General features: G+C 33.8%; 1 protein-coding gene across 1 annotated transcript; it reads right to left on the bottom strand.

The window, feature by feature from the left end:
- Positions 1 to 3,762: 3,762 nt before the first annotated feature.
- Positions 3,763 to 5,350, bottom strand: LOC139869248 (uncharacterized). Its single transcript, XM_071857565.1, has 3 exons — positions 5,222 to 5,350; positions 4,858 to 5,079; positions 3,763 to 4,563 (listed from the first exon to the last, which is right to left on the bottom strand). The coding sequence occupies exons 1-3, from the start codon at positions 5,348 to 5,350 to the stop codon at positions 3,763 to 3,765; spliced, it is 1,152 nt and encodes a 383-aa protein (XP_071713666.1).
- Positions 5,351 to 18,235: the final 12,885 nt, after the last annotated feature.

Below are 18,235 nucleotides of genomic sequence, written 5' to 3'. Positions count from 1 at the left end.
TGAAGGAGATGACTTTGACCCGGATCAATTCGAGCTGAGAAAGCGAAAACAAGCTGAGGGTCCTTCAGTTACGACAAAGCCGAAGCAGAGGCGAATAAGGTTCATTAAAAAGGCAAAAAGAACTGAGTCATCTTCAGCTGCTGAACAGCGACAATCACAACAATCACAATAACAACGACAATCTTCAGCTGCTGCTACTCAAGAAACACGTGCTGAAACTGATACAGGAGTTCATGCTGCTGCATCCACTACTGTTATTACACAAGATACTGCGGTTACTATTTTAAGCAAGAAGGTTGTAAATATGGCTTCTGAATTTGAAAAGTTTAAAGAAAAAGCTGATAAACGAGAAAGAAGAAAGGATGCTGAGATTGCCAAACTGACCAAGCAGGTTGAAGATTAACAGGTTGAAATGAAGAAGTTACAAACTAAGGTTGATGCTCAGAATTTGCTGATTGCAAAGGCCGAGTCTGCAGCGAACAAGGCACTGTCGAAGGTGCTTGAGTGGGAAAATAATTTCGAAATTGAGGCTGTTGATCTCGAAGAGGATATAGACTTTAGTAATTTTAACGATCAAGGCGAGGATGAGCTAGGTTTGGATCTTGCTAAAGGCACAAGCGAGAACCCACTGTCAGTAATTCCTCTAAATATTGATTATTCTTTACGTGATTTTTTGGCAAAGCAGGATCGTCTGAATCACTCAGTTGTATTTGATGATTTAGAAGAAGGGGAGATCCCGCCGGATCTAAGCGCTGAGGAGCAGGCTGAGCTACTGCTAGCTCATCTTTTGAGAATCGTTACGATTCTAGTGATGATTTTGAGGAAATTGTCGTAAAAAATGAAAACGACAACGATTTTGATGAAGTAATTATTGAAGATGAACCAATAGATGATTTTCCAGAGTACGAATGTAATAGCGATAAAGATCTACCTACGTTTCAAGATTACTTCAAAATGAATGAAGAGCTTCTAAACCGTAAATGCGAAGAGAAAGAAAAGACCGAAGATTTTCCTCCAGGGTTTTTACCGGTCAAAATAAATGAAGAAAAGGTAGAAGTTCTAGAAGCTGAATGGAAGATCCTGTTGAGGATCAGAAAATATTGTGAGAAGCCAGCGCCGGAACCTGAATGGCTGAATTACATTAATAGGCCGGCGAATCTTTTGGCTAAAGGAAAAATCATTGCTTGGGCCTACATCAAAGAGTTTGATATATACGCAATAAAGAAGGAGTACGGAGTGGACTACATCAAACATGGATTCGAGTTCACGACTCTACCGTATTTTGAATTTATGCAGGTGGCTAGGCTCAAGATGTTATATCGGGATTATGATGGAATTCCTAACATTGTTTGCAAGAAGATAAGACGATCGTACTTGTCAAAGAACTTTGAGGGATTCAGCCCTCAATTTCCCACGATCACTTATCGAACAAACAAGAAAACGGGCGAACGAAGAAAGATTGTTAGATACAAGCCGGTAAAATATATGAGAAAGGTTCCTGTGATGAAAATGCCGCAGAACTTTAGCCCACGTTTTCGTTGGTGGTACTACGATGAACGCTCAGAGGAAGCAGTCATCGTTTTGGACAAATTGAAGGAAGATGAGACCGACTCGATACGGGTTTTAGATCCCGTTTGGTTGAGAAATTGCTGTGAAGCGGACATCTTCACATTGTACTACAATCGGATGCTGTACAGGCCAGAAAATAGAGTTCAAGCACAACAGTACATTCGTGTTGCAAAGGTTTGCTATTTGAACAATATGGTTACAGATCCGTACAGAGATTGAAGCAGATCGAAGACTTATGAGGAACTAGGTCTTAGGGGGAGTTTGTTAGTGCATATTTTGTAATCCCTAGTTCCATGAACTTTAATGTTTTATTCGATCATGTTGTAACCTGTAATATTGTTAAACGTTGATTGTCGATTTGTTACTTTATATATTTGTAAATGTTTAAATGTAATATGTAATGTTACTCGACAGTCGGCCGACTGACATAGTCAGTCGACCGACTGTCAATAACAGTCGACCGACATATGATCTGGGATATTTAAGCCAAGTTAATCTCCACTAATTTGGTTAATCACCCTGCACATTTCACACACATAAACAGTTCCATGTCCGGTCTAATTCAATCTTCATGTCCAAATACCACAGAATGTCAGTCTAGGCTTCGTGTTTATCAAGATCTAATCTTGGTTTGACTCGTACGAACCCAAAAACCCATAGATATTCGTTTAAGCTCGTTCTAGTGTTATTTCGCCTCTAGATCGTGTTAGATTGATTCTAAGGTCCTCTTCCAGCGTCTACAATTTATTTTCTTTTTCACTTTTTCGATCTTTGTTAATTTTTATAATAATTTATTTGACTGTTTACTATTTATTTTAACAGTTAGACTTCGAGCTACTCTTTCAAACACCTAAATATATATAAAAAGCTACCAACTATTAGTTATCAGATACCAGCTATGTTTGTCACGGAGCTTTTAACTTATAGTTTTTTATAATAATAGAAAGAAAAAAAACTCATATATAATTAAAAGATCCGTTTGGTTAAAAAAAAAGCTTAAAGATTTTAGACGGAGGAAAAAAAGCTAAAAGCTAATTGAACTTTCGTTTGAGAAAAAACTCATAGCTTATTGTTATTATACTCTTTATTTTAACAGTTTCATCAACTCTACCAAACACCTAAATAAATATAAAAAAACTAACAATTACCAGCTATCAGCTATGGAGTAAAAAATACCAGTTACCAGCTACAAGCTACCAGTTAGCAGCTAGTGCTGCCAAACATACCCATAAACTACCAGCTAGCAGCTAAAAACTATGAGCCATCTATCAGCTACAAGTTATTAGTTACCACTTACCACCTAGTTTTGTCAAGCATACACGCTCAAGAGTCCCTCCATAAAATCTTGACGTGGAGTCCTCCCTAAAGTCTTGATGCACCTTTTATTTTGTTTAGTTTAATCTGCTGCATAATATATCTTGTTTATTCTATAGTCCATGTATAAAACTTGGGTGATGATATCTACACAATCAATTTATACAAATACACAACCAAACATGCTTTACAGTGTTGTACAGTACAACACTGTAAAACATGTTTGGTTGTGTATTTGTAAAAATTGGTTGTGTAGATATCACTACCCATAAAACTTAATCAATAACAATAATAGTTTGACATTGAAAATATAATAAAAAATTACTGTAGATTAGAAGTCAAATGTATATATGAGATTGTATGTATGTATGTATGTATGTACGTGTCGAAGTTATGATGATTAGCAGAAGTTGCTCCTCGGATCCGTTACTTGTACTTGATTGTCAAAGTCAAAAGTCAAATTTCTAGAGATTTCATTCATTCTTGTTTCGTACCACACGTTATTCGTTTATAAATTAGCTATCTTTCAATCATTAATAAATCTTCGTGGGTGGTTGAATTTTTGCATCATCACGCGTTAGTTTCACATAAATAAATAAATATTCCTTAAAAAACTGTATTTACAAATCCAACTATAAGGTTTCGATTTGGATCAAGTTTGGTTGATTAATAATTTATGGTTTTTTTATACTTGAACTCACATCGGTTAATTGAAGTTCAATATGATATATATATTATTGTAGGATGTTTTTTTTATTTTTATTTTTTCTTCAAAGTGCAAGATATATTAATTTTCAACCAAACTTACAATACATACTCTAACCCAAACAAAACAAACAACAAACTTCAAATGCAAAACATTAATACAACTTTAAAACTCTAAACCATCTGCAGACTATTTCCCACAATCTTCAATCTGCACAGCTCAGCAATCTTTTTTACATTCCTTGAGTCTTTGACTTTTAAGCATGTCAATTTGAGACGAATAAATTCCTTAATTTCCATACTAACTTCATCCACAGTTTTCTTCACATGCCTAAATAATCTGCGATTCCTTTCAACCCAAATATAGTACACCACAGCTCCAATAGCCACTTTATTCAACACATTTCTTATATCCTTATAAGCAGGATATTTGGCCATGTCATGAACAATTCTCAACAAATCATTATACATCCCTTTATAAACCAACATATTTTTAATATTCTCCCAAACTTGATTAGTGAACTCACATTTGAAGAATAGATGTGACAATGAATCCTCCTGTTTTGCACAGAAGCTACATTCAAACTGCACCTTAGGGTACCACTTCCTGAGTCTGTCTTGTGTACTTAATCTATTCTGCATAGCAAGCCAGAGTATAAATGCATGTTTAGGTGTGATTTGAGGGTACCAAACAACACCATACCAGTCCACCTTAAGACCATTACAGCCCAAATCCTTCCAAACTTGACTTGTAGAATATTGTTTCCTTTTATTATCATTGGAGATCCACCATATAACACCATTATCATCTTTGAAAATGTGAGGTTTCATAATATCTCTTAATTCAAGCATTTGTTTCCAACCCCAGCTATCATTTGACTCATGACCCACATCCCAATAACTTCTTCCTTTTAATTTCACAATATTAATCCAATGCCACCAAATTGAATCTTTCTCACTTAAAATTTTCCAAACCTGCTTCATCAAAAGAATATCATTCCACTTTTGAAGAGATCTTAACCCCAATCCACCTTGATTTTTAGGCCTGCATATAAGCTTTCATGCTACTTTAGCCGACCCATTACCATTTTGACCTTTGGCCCAAAGGAAATTCTTCAACAGCTTTTCAATATCTTTAATAATGGACTTAGGAAGAAAATAAACAGAAGCCCAATAAATTTGAATTGAGCTTAAAACTGAGGATATGAGCTATAATCTTTCAGCATATGATAGAAATCTATTTCTCCAACAGTTTATCTTTTCTTTCACCTTATCCACTAGATGTTTACAATCCCCAACACCAAGTCTTTTAGCAAGCAAAGGAACACCTAGATACCTCATTGGCAATTTACCCACACTAAAAGGAAGAATGCTCAAAATCTCATTTTTAACATTCTGATTAATGCTTCCAAAAAAAAATTGTGCCTTTTTGCAAGTTTGGAAACAAACCAGAAACTTCACTGAACACTTCAATACATCTTTTGATAACAGCTACAGATTTAACCTATCCTTTACACAGCATCAATAGATCATCTGCAAAACATATATGGGACAGTTCTATTTGCTTGCATCCAAAATGATATCTGAACTCCTTTGACTCTTTAATCTGTTTTTTCATTATTAAATTTAACACCTCCATAACAAGAGTAAAAAGGTAAGGTGACATTGGGTCACCTTGCCTTAACCCTCTCCCACTTTTGAAAAAACCATGAATCTCACCATTAATGCATATAGAAAAAGATGCAGTTGTAACACAAGTCATTATCTATGAGACCATTTTCTCATGAAATCCAAACCTAACAAGAATGTCTCTCAAAAACTTCCAATTAACTTTATCATAGGCTTTTTGGATATCAATTTTCATTGCACACCTCTTTGGACCATAAGCCCTACCATACCCTTTTAACAGCTCCTGTGTTAGCAAGATATTATCCTGAATAGACCTCCCAGGAATAAATGCACTCTGATTAAGATCAACTAACTTGCTCAAACCACTTTTAATCCTGTCTGTAATAATCTTGCTAATAGCCTTGTAAATTACATTACAACAGGCTATAGGCCTAAAATTAGACACTTTATTAGGTGTGTCTATTTTGGAAATAAGTGCTAAAAGTGTAGTATTAACCTCTCCCAGTAACCTTCCAGTTTTAAAAAAATCTTGAACAGCTAGACATACCTCCTTTCCAACAACTAGCCATGCTTTTTTGAAAAATTCAGCTGTAAACCCATCTGGCCCAGATGCCTTGTCACTATCAATATCAAATACAGTCCTTTTAACCTCATCTTCAGTCACCTCACTCACCATAACACTTGCTTCAATATCAGATAACTTTGTAGTGAATATATCTCCAACACTATCAATAGGCTTTGAATTCTGTGATTCCCCCAAAAATTGTTTAAAATGATTAACAATTTGAAAAGCAACATCATTACCATAATATCTAACCCCTTGTTCATTACATATGCTATCAACTCTGCTTTTGGTTTTCCTAGCTTTCAATATCCCATGAAAATATTTAGTATTCTTATCCCCATCCTCCAGCCATTGTAACCTAACTTTTTGCTTAAGGACTTTAAGTTCATCTTTACATGCTTCCTTATACTCATTCATAACATTGACAGCAGCTATTTTACTCTTTTTGTCATAAGGATTGCTATCAACTTCAGCTTGACACTTTTGAAGTTTATCTTTAAGGTCAGTCACCCTTGAGAATACATTACCCTTCTGCCAGCTCAACTTCTTTAAGTCCTTTTTCAGAGCTTTAAGCTTCTTAACCAGCCTATACATAGCATGCCCTTGCACTTCCAACTTCCATCCTGTTAGTGCATATTTTGTAATCCCTAGTTCCATGAAATTTAATGTTTTATTCGATCATGTTGTAACCTTTAATATTGTTAAACGTTGAGTGTCGATTTGTTACTTTATATATTTGTAATCGTTTAAATGTAATGTGTAATGTTACTCGACAGTCGGCCGCTGTCAACCACAGTCGATCGACATAGTATCTGGGATATTTAAGCTAAGTTAATCTCCACTAATTTGGTTAATCACTCTACACATTTTACATACATACAAACAGTTCTAAGTCCGGTTTCACTCAATCTTAGTGTCCAAATACCACAGAATGTGAGTCTAGGCTTCGTGTTTATCAAGATCTAATCTTGGTTTGACTCGTACGAACCCGAAAACCCTTAGATATTCGTTTAAGCTCGTTCTAGTGTTATTCCGCCTCTAGATCGTGTTAGGTTGATTCTAAGATCCTCTCCCAGCGTCTACAAAGTGGTATCAGAGCTTTGGCTTGCTGAATCAATTGTTTTAAACGAGTTGTTGGTATATTTTTGGGTCAAAAATTGGTTTTGGATTGAATTTTGCATACTTTTATGTTAAACTTTTGGTCTTAATTGCTTTAGAATGTTTACAGAAGTAATTCTAAGTTGTTTAAGGTGTTGGTCAGTGGTTTTAGTTCATAAATTGAGCTTGAAATCGTTTAGAAGCCAAAAACCTAATTTTTGGATTCTAGTTCTGAGAGAAATAATAGTCGACCGACTTAGGTGTCAATCGATCGATTTTAGTTTATTTCGACCGATTGTCATTAGTTCGACCGATTATCAGTAGTTCGACCGATTGTCTGAAAATCGACCGACTTTAGTTCTAAACCGACTGACTTAAACTCTAAACTGACCGATTGAAGTAACATCGACCTATTGAGAAAAGTAATTCCATTTGACTAAACGTAAACAGAACTTCGACCGATTAACCGTTGACAGTGGACCGACTGTAGCTATTCATCGATCGACTGTAACTCAATCGACCGACTTTGGATCAAATTCAACCTTAGTTAATTTTAACGATGTCTGATCAGGCAATGGCAATTACCTCGTTCAAAATATTTTACTATCTGATAGTGAATCAGGCAGTGCCAATCATGCTTCTAGACTTGATAATACAAATGATTACATTAGATGGAGGTCTAGGTTTATGAATTAAATTAGAGGCCTTGATCCTAGAATGTGGGATTTGATACAACATGAATATAAAGAGCCTTTAGGTACTGATGGTAACAGTAAAAAGTATGAAGATTATAGCGTGACCGAAAAAGAAACATATGCCTTAGAATGTAAATGTTATGCTCAATTGACTCAGGGTTTAGATGGTGATATTTATCATCAATATCAGATGCACTCAACATCATATTCTCTTTGAAATGCTATTAAGATAGGTGTAGAAGGAAATAAGGCGTATCGTGAAAAGAAAGCTAAAGTAATCAAAAGTGAATGGAAAAGGTTTGCTGCTCTAAGTCATGAAACGTTAGAGGAGACAATCATTCGTTATCGTCATCTTGTCTCTGAATTGGGTAACTTAGGTGTAGAAGTTACAGAACAGAAAGCTATCAAACAATTAACAGATGGTTTACCACACAAGTGGGATGCGTTTATTGAACATGTAGAAGACAGAGCTTCATCTGCTGGTGAAACACTTACCCTAGATAAATTCACATCAAAATTGATGGTAAAGTACTTGGATATGGAAACCAAGAAGAAACGCCTTGAGGGTCAGCAGAGTCCTATAATTTACAAAGCTGGTACTTCTGGATTAAGTAATGTTCATGCTCCCTTACAAACAGCGTTTGTTTCTAGTGATAGTGCTGTAAATTGATCACAACCTGCTCAAAATGTGATGTTTCAAACCCAAGTAAATAAGCCTATTAGTACAAATCAGTCCACTATTAGACAAGAGCCAAAAACTGTAGTTCTCAACACTGAGAATTTAAGAACTAGGCCCCTTGCAGTTGTAGAGGAAGATATGGCTTTAGTTGCTTTGGTAGTTAATTCTTATAATGAAATGGTTGGTGGTCAAATTGGTAATGCTCATTTAGAAGCAGAAGATTATGAGCAGATTGACGAGGATGAACTTGAAAAGATGGATATCCTCTGGGCTATGGGTAGTGTGATTAGACGAGCGAAGAAATTTCTGAAAAGGACAGGTCAACAGAGCTTAGGTGTTACTAGAGATACTAAGTTAGGCTTTGATATGTCAAAAGTGAGATGTTTCAATTGCAATGAGTTAGGACACTTCAGAAGAACATGTACCAGGCCACAGAAAACTGGTTTTCACAATCCATTTCACAATCAGTATAATAAGACAAAAGTTAATGTGCCAGTTGAAACAACGAGCAGTGATACTATCAGAAATGATAAAGCAAAAGGCTTAATTGCAACATATTCAGACGAAGGTTGTGATTGGACAGTATTTGCTGATGATGAAAATCATGCTAATGTTGTTAGAATGTGTGATGACCCGAAAAATTTCGACTTATTTAAACCAATTCTCTATATGATTTAATATTTTCGACATGATAAGCAATGAATTTTGAAACTTTTGAAAATGATTTTTTTATATATAACGGTTGACCACCCTGTTTGTCCAACGATTCACGAATGTCATAACATGTATTATATACATATTTTAATAAATATAAGAGTTTTCGATATATATGGAATCATGCGAATAATATTTATATACGAAATGATTAAAAATTTACTATTAAACGATGCTATTTCAAATTAAAAATTTTACGTATTAAGTCATTTTATTTTTATGATATAATTTTTGTATTTTTTTTAAGAAACAAAGTTAAATTAATAATGTACAATTTGTAAAGCACAACGTACAACGTGTAGCTTAAATAGTTGAATTTAAATTAATTCATTTACTATTCACATGAAAACGACATGATAGAAATTATTAATTATAAGTTACATAGAATACCCCTGAAGTATTTAATAAATACGACTTTTTAAAATTTTAAATTCAATTTACGATTATAATATATGTCGACGAGGTACACGATAAAACATTGTGAGCTGTAAAACCAATCCATGCGATCGCATGGGAATTGGTCATGGGAGCCATGCGATCGCATGGTGACAGATCCCAGCAAACATTTATAAATTTCGACGATTTTTGTTCATTTGTTGCACAATTACTCCCTCTGTTATATTATTATTATTATTATTATTATTATTATTATTATTATTATTATTATTATTATTATTATTAAGATTAATATTATTATTAATCTTATTTTTATTAGTATTATTAATAATTAGTATAATACATAAAATACTACGACGAGGTTATGAGCGTGTCACTTTCAAAAATGGGTTTTCGAGCGGGATAGAGCTAAGGAAAATATGGGTTATTACTAAGAAGGTTATGGGTATTGGTCAAGGGTTTTGTTTGCAAGTCAAAACTAGTGTTTATCATCTCTGTTACGTCTACGTACTTTCCTACAATATTGAATCTCAATATTGATATGTAAGTACTTATATTTTATCTTTTACATAATAATTGTGTATCCATGTCTAGTGCTCGAGTATATATATATTTTTACATGCTTGTATGCTAAATTTCGTCGCTAAACAGTTTATAATGAATCACGAATTAAATACATATATTACTGGTAAAAGGTATATGATATACATGTTTTTGGAAAGCTAGCAAAAAATCAATAACTTTTCATTTAGATATCGAATAGTTTCGATGAACGGATTAAAAGATATAAGCAACTGAATTATGATTGACGTTAATTGAAATTGCTTTTGAATCTACAATTAAGATTTAAACAACTTGTTTACGAGATTGATAAAATGGATTTTTAAATATTACCAACCGAGTAAATGAATCCTTATATAAGACACGTCTCGTTTTGTTGAACTAAAGTCAGAATGACTTTTTGAAATGACTTTTGATAAACTTTTGTATGTCGATCTCGAGCATTAGGGTTGTGATACACTATGACCAGACCTAGCTTGATAGACATTTATTGACCAACATATGTTCTCTAGGTTGAGATCTACGATTATTTGATATTCCGGGTTTCGGTCACATTACGATGAACAACTTTATGTGCTGCTAAGGTGAGTTTCATTGTTCCCTTTTTAATTGCTTTTGCAATATATATTTTTGGGCTGAGAATACATGCACTTTATTTTAAACGCAATGGATACAAGTACATACTAAATTCTACACTGAGTTTGAACCGAAAATCCCTTAGCTTTGGTAACTAGTAACTGCCAGTTATAAGAACTGGTGGGCGCGAGTAGAAGTATATGGATCCATAGGGCTTGATATCCCCGTCCGAGCTAGAGCACTAGCCTTTTAATGGACGTATGCTATTTTAGAAGCGTACACGTTGGTTTGCGTGTATTATTAAGATGATTATACAAAGGGTACAAATTATATATACGTTAAGTTTAGTTACCAGGGTGCTCAATTTCATAGAATATTTTGATAAACGTTTCTGGATGAAACAACTGAAATCTTGTGATCCATCTTTATATACAGATTATGCGAAACATACAAACTATGAACTCACCAACCTTTGTGTTGACACTTGTTAGCATGTTTATTCTCAGGTTCCCTAGAAGTCTTCCGCTGTTTGCTATTATGATATACAAGCTATGTGCATGAGTCTTACATGGCATATTTTTCAAGAAAACGTTGCATTCACCAATTCATCACCATGTACCTTATTTTAACTGCATTGTCAACGAAAGTACTATTGTAAACTATTATATACGGTGATTGTCTATATGTAGAAATTATCAGATGTCGAAAACCTTTGATTTAAATATACATTTATGGTGTGCCTTTTCAAAAGAATGCAATGTTTACAAAACGTATCATATAGAGGTCAAATACCTCGCAATGAAATCAATGAATGATGTGTTCGTCCATATGGATTTGGAGCGATCGTCATAGTTTGTATCAGAGCTGGTATAACGCCGTCCATGTGTGGCGGGTTAGTCGTAAAGGAGGTTCTCACAGTGTTACCTGTGACAAAGCATTGGCTCTTACTCCTTGCGATCCCTTACGAGGGTTGGCAGTAGCTGAGAGGCAGGCCCTAAAATCAGTATCTGAGGTACACTCAGTGGTCACCAGGCGGTTAGCTGGGAAGGCACTGGGTGGGACGGTGGTTGTCCCCAACTGTGTCATAGTTGGTATCAGAGCGTTGGTCCTAGTGAACCAGGTCTTGCATGAGTGTGTCTAACTGATAGTTGTTAGAATGCATTAGTAAGTCTGGACTTCGACTGTGTCTACATGTCAAAAGTTTTACTTATCATTTCTTGTCAGAAATTACATGCTTATCATTTTTAAGTCTAGACACGTTTACCTGCAATTATTGCATGAATAGTGTGTAGATAAAATTCATATCTCAGCGTATCTGCTAATACATATCTTAGCATATCGGATACTGTAAACTTTTCCTGACATCTTCCGAAAATTTCTCCGTGATTTATGGAATTTGGTATTATATATACATATGTAAATTATGTATTGAAGAATACCAAACTAAATTCTATAATCTAATTCATATCAAAAATAATCTCCCTAATTATACAAGATGGATCCCGTATCTAGTTCAAATTCCTTAAAATTCCGACAGCTATTCCGATATGGATATCCACCTGAACTCCGAAGACAGTGTAACCGGAATGGATCAACCAATTAGCCATCATCTATTCTGGATGAATTGGGGATGGGTTCGTAGCCTCCTCAATCATTGGAGACAAAAAGAAGGTGATCCCTTCCATCCACCACATTGCCCTCTTGGCGAAGAACCAGAAGCACTTACCGTTGAACCTGTTCGTAATACCATTTTCTCTCTCATTTTCAGAGTATTTAGTCATGATTATATACTATCGCACATTCTAAATCTTATTCATCCGCTCGTCCGAACCGACAATCATCCCGGTGTAGTAGAAGAAGTCAACGAGCTTCGTGCTCGAGTGGTGACTTTAGAGAATATGGTACAAAGGTTACAAGCACCAGCAGCATCACCAGCATCAACAGTACCACCATCATCAACGTCAACAGTATCATTACCACCACCAACAACAACATCCGCATCGCACACCTCAACATCACAATCTGTACCTCGAACATCAACGTTATACGCACCATAGATACCAAGGAATACCAACAACAACAAACGATGAAGTATTGATTCATAACTTCATCGAAGAAATATTCTGCAGAGAATATGTAGCTTCTAAAAGTTTTAGAGATTATATATTCTAGTCCTAGTCAAAAACCAGATGAGATTAATATTATGTTAACTCATTAAATCCATGATTACATCTAAAGAAAATATATATGTAGGTATATTTTCATAAAGATTGTAATTAAGAAAATTCTTTTGTATAAACTGTTAATGGTGAGAATATTTTAACGGGTAGGTAATACCCGAGATATATATAAATTCACAATTAACATGTTACATTTTTCGATTCTGATTCAACCAATCATCAACTACTTTCATAACGAGAAACATTCTTTCATAGAAATCAAAACAACCATACTCATTCAAAATCAATTACATATTCTGATTTTAACATATCAGAATCCAAGTCGAGATATACCCGATATCATCACTTTTAGATCCCTACATCTTTCAAAGCTATACTTTGATTTCAAAACTGTGCTAGAACATCATATGTATATTAACGATTACAATATGTGTTCAAACCGTCTGAAATTTCTGAAAAACACTTCAAACAATGAACCATCGAGATGATGATCCAACCACATGTTACTCACAGTTATGCACCTGAAAAACTCTCGAAACCAAAGTCATAGTTTAACACGTAATCGTGTCAGACCATTTGGCATTTATTAGCAAAAATAACTTTTCAAACCCTTTTCAACATAGACAGTTTTGTCACAGCTCCAACAAATCAACTTCAATTATTCATTCGAATAAGCCTTATTATAACTTTGATATATAAGTTCGCAATTAATATGTTACACTGTACATTCTTCAACTTTGATTCAAAAATTATTAACAATGCTCACAACGATATACAATCGTTTTCATACAAATTCGATTACATATTGACGGATCAGAATCCAAGTCATAACTCTGAACCGGTGACATCATTCTTAGATCTCGATATCTTTCAAAGCTATATTTTGACTTCATAACTGTGCAAGATCCTTTAGCGTTGTTTTTACCGAAAATAATCTTGCAATCCTTTTCAAAGTATCCAGTTTTATCACACTTCCAACCAACTTTGACTTTTCATATTAGCCTTATTGTGACTTTGATATATACGTTCTTGTTACTGGGAAACCTTTCATGTTCCACCACATTAGCAGTAAATTTACTAACAACTCCATTGATCTTTGACCTTCCGAAAAATCATAATATTCATTGAAACCCTATCATGTACTCATCCACATCTTGTAACAATAATTGCCATATCAACTACCGGGAATTAGCAATCAGTATTTCGAATATCGCAGCAATTCTACGTCATCAGTTATATATATACATATAATGTCTATCTTCTAGACTTACATACTTCGAATGTGAAGTTTCTGAAAAACATTCCAAACTATGAACTAGTTCTCTGAAATTGAAACAATGCTGATGAAGCAGCAAAAACTGTAAACGACCTTAACAGTCAAAAGTTTAATGATAAAGAATAGTATGGTGGTAAAGCTGAGAAAAAGAGAAGGTTTGGAACTGGAAAACGGATTGAGCAAAGTATGAAGGAGGCTGTGGATAAATCACAAAGACTGAATCTGCCTTCAAAGAATCCAAATGATTCAGTGTCTGCTGAAACCATTAGTAAGAACCTTACTTCTTATTCTAAACCTTCACAGACAGATTTTCCGCATCATCCTCTATATTAGAAATTCTAAGATATCATCGTATCTTCCATTATAAATATCCTCCATATTTCTGAAGATATTTTTTTATAACCATTCTTATCTGAAATCATTCATCTCTTCGCTCTATCTGTGTTACATCATAAAAGAAACTATTTTAGTTTCTAAAATCTGAAAAATTCGAAAAATAGATGTTTTGAAGTAATGTTGGGAATTGAAGCATGGGTTAGTATAATATAATGACACTTGATCAACGTGATTATATTACAGTAAGTCATGCTGAGTTTCTAGTGGAACGTGATAAAGGTTCACAGATCACACCCTCATCATGAACCATGTTACATAACTCTTTCATTCTATTTAACCTCTAAACATATCAAGAAAATATTTTTCTTGATGATTCGGTTTTTTTCGAGGTATTCTGGTAATTTGACAAGTCAGATTGTGCCATTACCGTTTCTTTCTTATAATATTATTTATGTTCATTTCAAAATCCATACCTACGAATTTTGGACCATTATTCGCTTGACTTAAAGTCGGGAAGAGAAAACGAAAGCATGAAGCTCCGAAATATAAAGGAGAATATAAGACCGATAACAACCTCGAAATTACAAACCGTGTATATCAATGCGTATAGCAATATAAAGACACGGGAGAATGAAAAACACTATAACCCCAAGGTAATAGTAGAAGAAAATAACTTCCTCTGTTGGCAGATGAAAAAGAAGAATGAAGGATACGATAGCCAGGAAAATATCAAGAATCAGAACTGGATTAAGCATTTTCACAATCTATTGGGATGTATGAAATAAGAAAGAAGATTATAGGAGTGGTGAAAATAAATGAAACGGAAGAGGTCAATTTATAGCGAAATATCAGACATAGCAATCGAGGCAGATTGCGCATTTAATCAAAAAAAAAATCTTAATTTCCGCAAATTCCGAAGAATCAAATCTTATTTAGATTAAGAAGATTTTTCTATTCTTTAAATTCCGGAAATCAATCGTTACTACGTCAAGATATAAGATGCATCTCTATTCTTCATTTCACTCTTTTACGATAACTTCCCTCATACGCTTCGAGTAATTGGATTGTTTTATCCATATTATTCAACGATGATATAAATTCTATTTATCAACTCATATTCGTCATGAAAACATTTTTATTGTTAGCCATGACGACCTCACTCAAATTTCGGGACGAAATTTCTTTAACGGGGGAGGTACTGTGATGACCCGGAAAATTTCGACTTATTTAAACCAATTCTCTATATGATTTAATATTTTCGACATGATAAGCAATGAATTTTGAAACTTTTGAAAATGATTTTTTTATATATAACGGTTGACCACCCTGTTTGTCCAACGATTCACGAACGTCCTAACATGTATTATATACATATTTTAATAAATATAAGAGTTTTCGATATATATGGAATCATGCGAATAATATTTATATACGAAATGATTAAAAATTTACTATTAAACGATGCTATTTCAAATTAAAAATTTTACGTATTAAGTCATTTTATTTTTATGATATAATTTTTGTATTTTTTTTTAAGAAACAAAGTTAAATTAATAATGTACAATTTGTAAAGCACAACATACAACGTGTAGCTTAAATAGTTGAATTTAAATTAATTCATTTACTATTCACATGAAAACGACATGATAGAAATTATTAATTATAAGTTACATAGAATACCCCTGAAGTATTTAATAAATACGACTTTTTAAAATTTTAAATTCAATTTACGATTATAATATATGTCGACGAGGTACACGATAAAACATTGTGAGCTGTAAAACCAATCCATGCGATCGCATGGGAATTGGTCATGGGAGCCATGCGATCGCATGGTGACAGATCCCAGCAAACATCTATAAATTTCGACGATTTTTGTTCATTTGTTGCACAATTACTCCCTCTGTTATATTATTATTATTATTATTATTATTATTATTATTATTATTATTATTATTATTATTATTATTATTATTAAGATTAATATTATTATTAATCTTATTATTATTAGTATTATTAATAATTAGTATTATACATAAAATACTACGAAGAGGTTATGAGCGTGTCACTTTCAAAAATGGGTTTTCGAGCGGGATAGAGCTAAGGAAAATATGGGTTATTACTAAGGAGGTTATGGGTATTGTTCAAGGGTTTTGTTTGCAAGTCAAAACTAGTGTTTATCATCTCCGTTACGTCTACGTACTTTCCTACAATATTGAATCTCAATATTGATATGTAAGTACTTATATTTTATCTTTTACATAATAATTGTGTATCCATGTCTAGTGCTCGAGTATATATATATATATTTATACATGCTTGTATGCTAAATTTCGTCGCTAAACAGTTTATAATGAATCACGAATTAAATACATATATTACTGGTAAAAGGTATATGATATACATGTTTTTGGAAAGCTAGCGAAAAATCAATACCTTTTCATTTAGATATCGAATAGTTTCGACGAACGGATTAAAAGATATAAGCAACTGAATTATGATTGATGTTAATTGAAATTGCTTTTGAATCTACAATTAAGATTTAAACAACTTGTTTACGAGATTGATAAAATGGATTTTTAAATATTACCAACCGAGTAAATGAATCCTTATATAAGGCACGTCTCGTTTTGTTGAACTAAAGTCAGAATGACTTTTTGAAATGACTTTTGATAAACTTTTGTATGTCGATCTCGAGCATTAGGGTTGTGATACACTATGACCAGACATAGCTTGATAGACATTTATTGACCAACATATGTTCTCTAGGTTGAGATCTACGATTATTTGATATTCCGAGTTTCGGTCACATTACGATGAACAACTTTATGTGCTGCTAAGGTGAGTTTCATTGTTCCCTTTTTAATTGCTTTTGCAATATATATTTTTGGGCTGAGAATACATGCACTTTATTTTAAACGCAATGGATACAAGTACATACTAAATTCTACACTGAGTTTGAACCGAAAATCCCTTAGCTTTGGTAACTAGTAACTGCCAGTTATAAGAACTGGTGGGCGCGAGTAGTAGTATATGGATCCATAGGGCTTGATATCCCCGTCCGAGCTAGAGCACTAGCCTTTTAACAGACGTATGCTATTTTAGAAGCGTACACGTTGGTTTGCGTGTATTATTAAGATGATTATACAAAGGGTACAAATTATATATACGTTAAGTTTAGTTACCAGGGTGCTCAATTTCGTAGAATATTTTGATAAACGTTTTTGGATGAAACAACTGAAATCTTGTGATCCATCTTTATATACAGATTATGCGAAACATACAAACTATGAACTCACCAACCTTTGTGTTGACACTTGTTAGCATGTTTATTCTCAGGTTCCCTAGAAGTCTTCCGCTGTTTGCTATTATGATATACAAGCTATGTGCATGGAGTCTTACATGGCATAATTTTCAAGAAAACGTTGCATTCACCAATTCATCACCATGTACCTTATTTTGACTGCATTGTCAACGAAAGTACTATTGTAAACTATTATATACGGTGATTGATATGTAGAAATCATCAGATGTCGAAAACCTTTGATTTAAATATACATTTATGGTGTGCCTTTTCAAAAGAATGCAATGTTTACAAAACGTATCATATAGAGGTCAAATACCTCGCAATGAAATCAATGAATGATGTGTTCGTCCATATGGATTTTGAGCGATCGTCACAGAATGCCTAAGATCGTAGAAGAAACTGAAAGTGAGAAACAAGAGAGAGAGAAAGCTGGTTGTGTTGGTACTGCGAATGAATGCATGTGTTACATCTGCAAGATAGAAGCAAGAATTGAACGAACTTATGCAATGATCAGATATGTTAGAAGATGTGTTCTTAACAAGAGAGTGTATGTGGAGTTCAAATATGCAATGCACAATGACGGCGATGTATGGACTGATTACAGTAGTTCGTCTTCATCAGATGGTGAAACTATT

This window comes from Rutidosis leptorrhynchoides, chromosome 9, assembly GCF_046630445.1.
Source record: "Rutidosis leptorrhynchoides isolate AG116_Rl617_1_P2 chromosome 9, CSIRO_AGI_Rlap_v1, whole genome shotgun sequence".
In the NCBI taxonomy this organism is placed as follows: Eukaryota; Viridiplantae; Streptophyta; class Magnoliopsida; order Asterales; family Asteraceae; genus Rutidosis; species Rutidosis leptorrhynchoides.
Note: the sequence above shows the minus strand (reverse complement) of the source record. Positions and strands in the feature narration are given on the sequence as shown.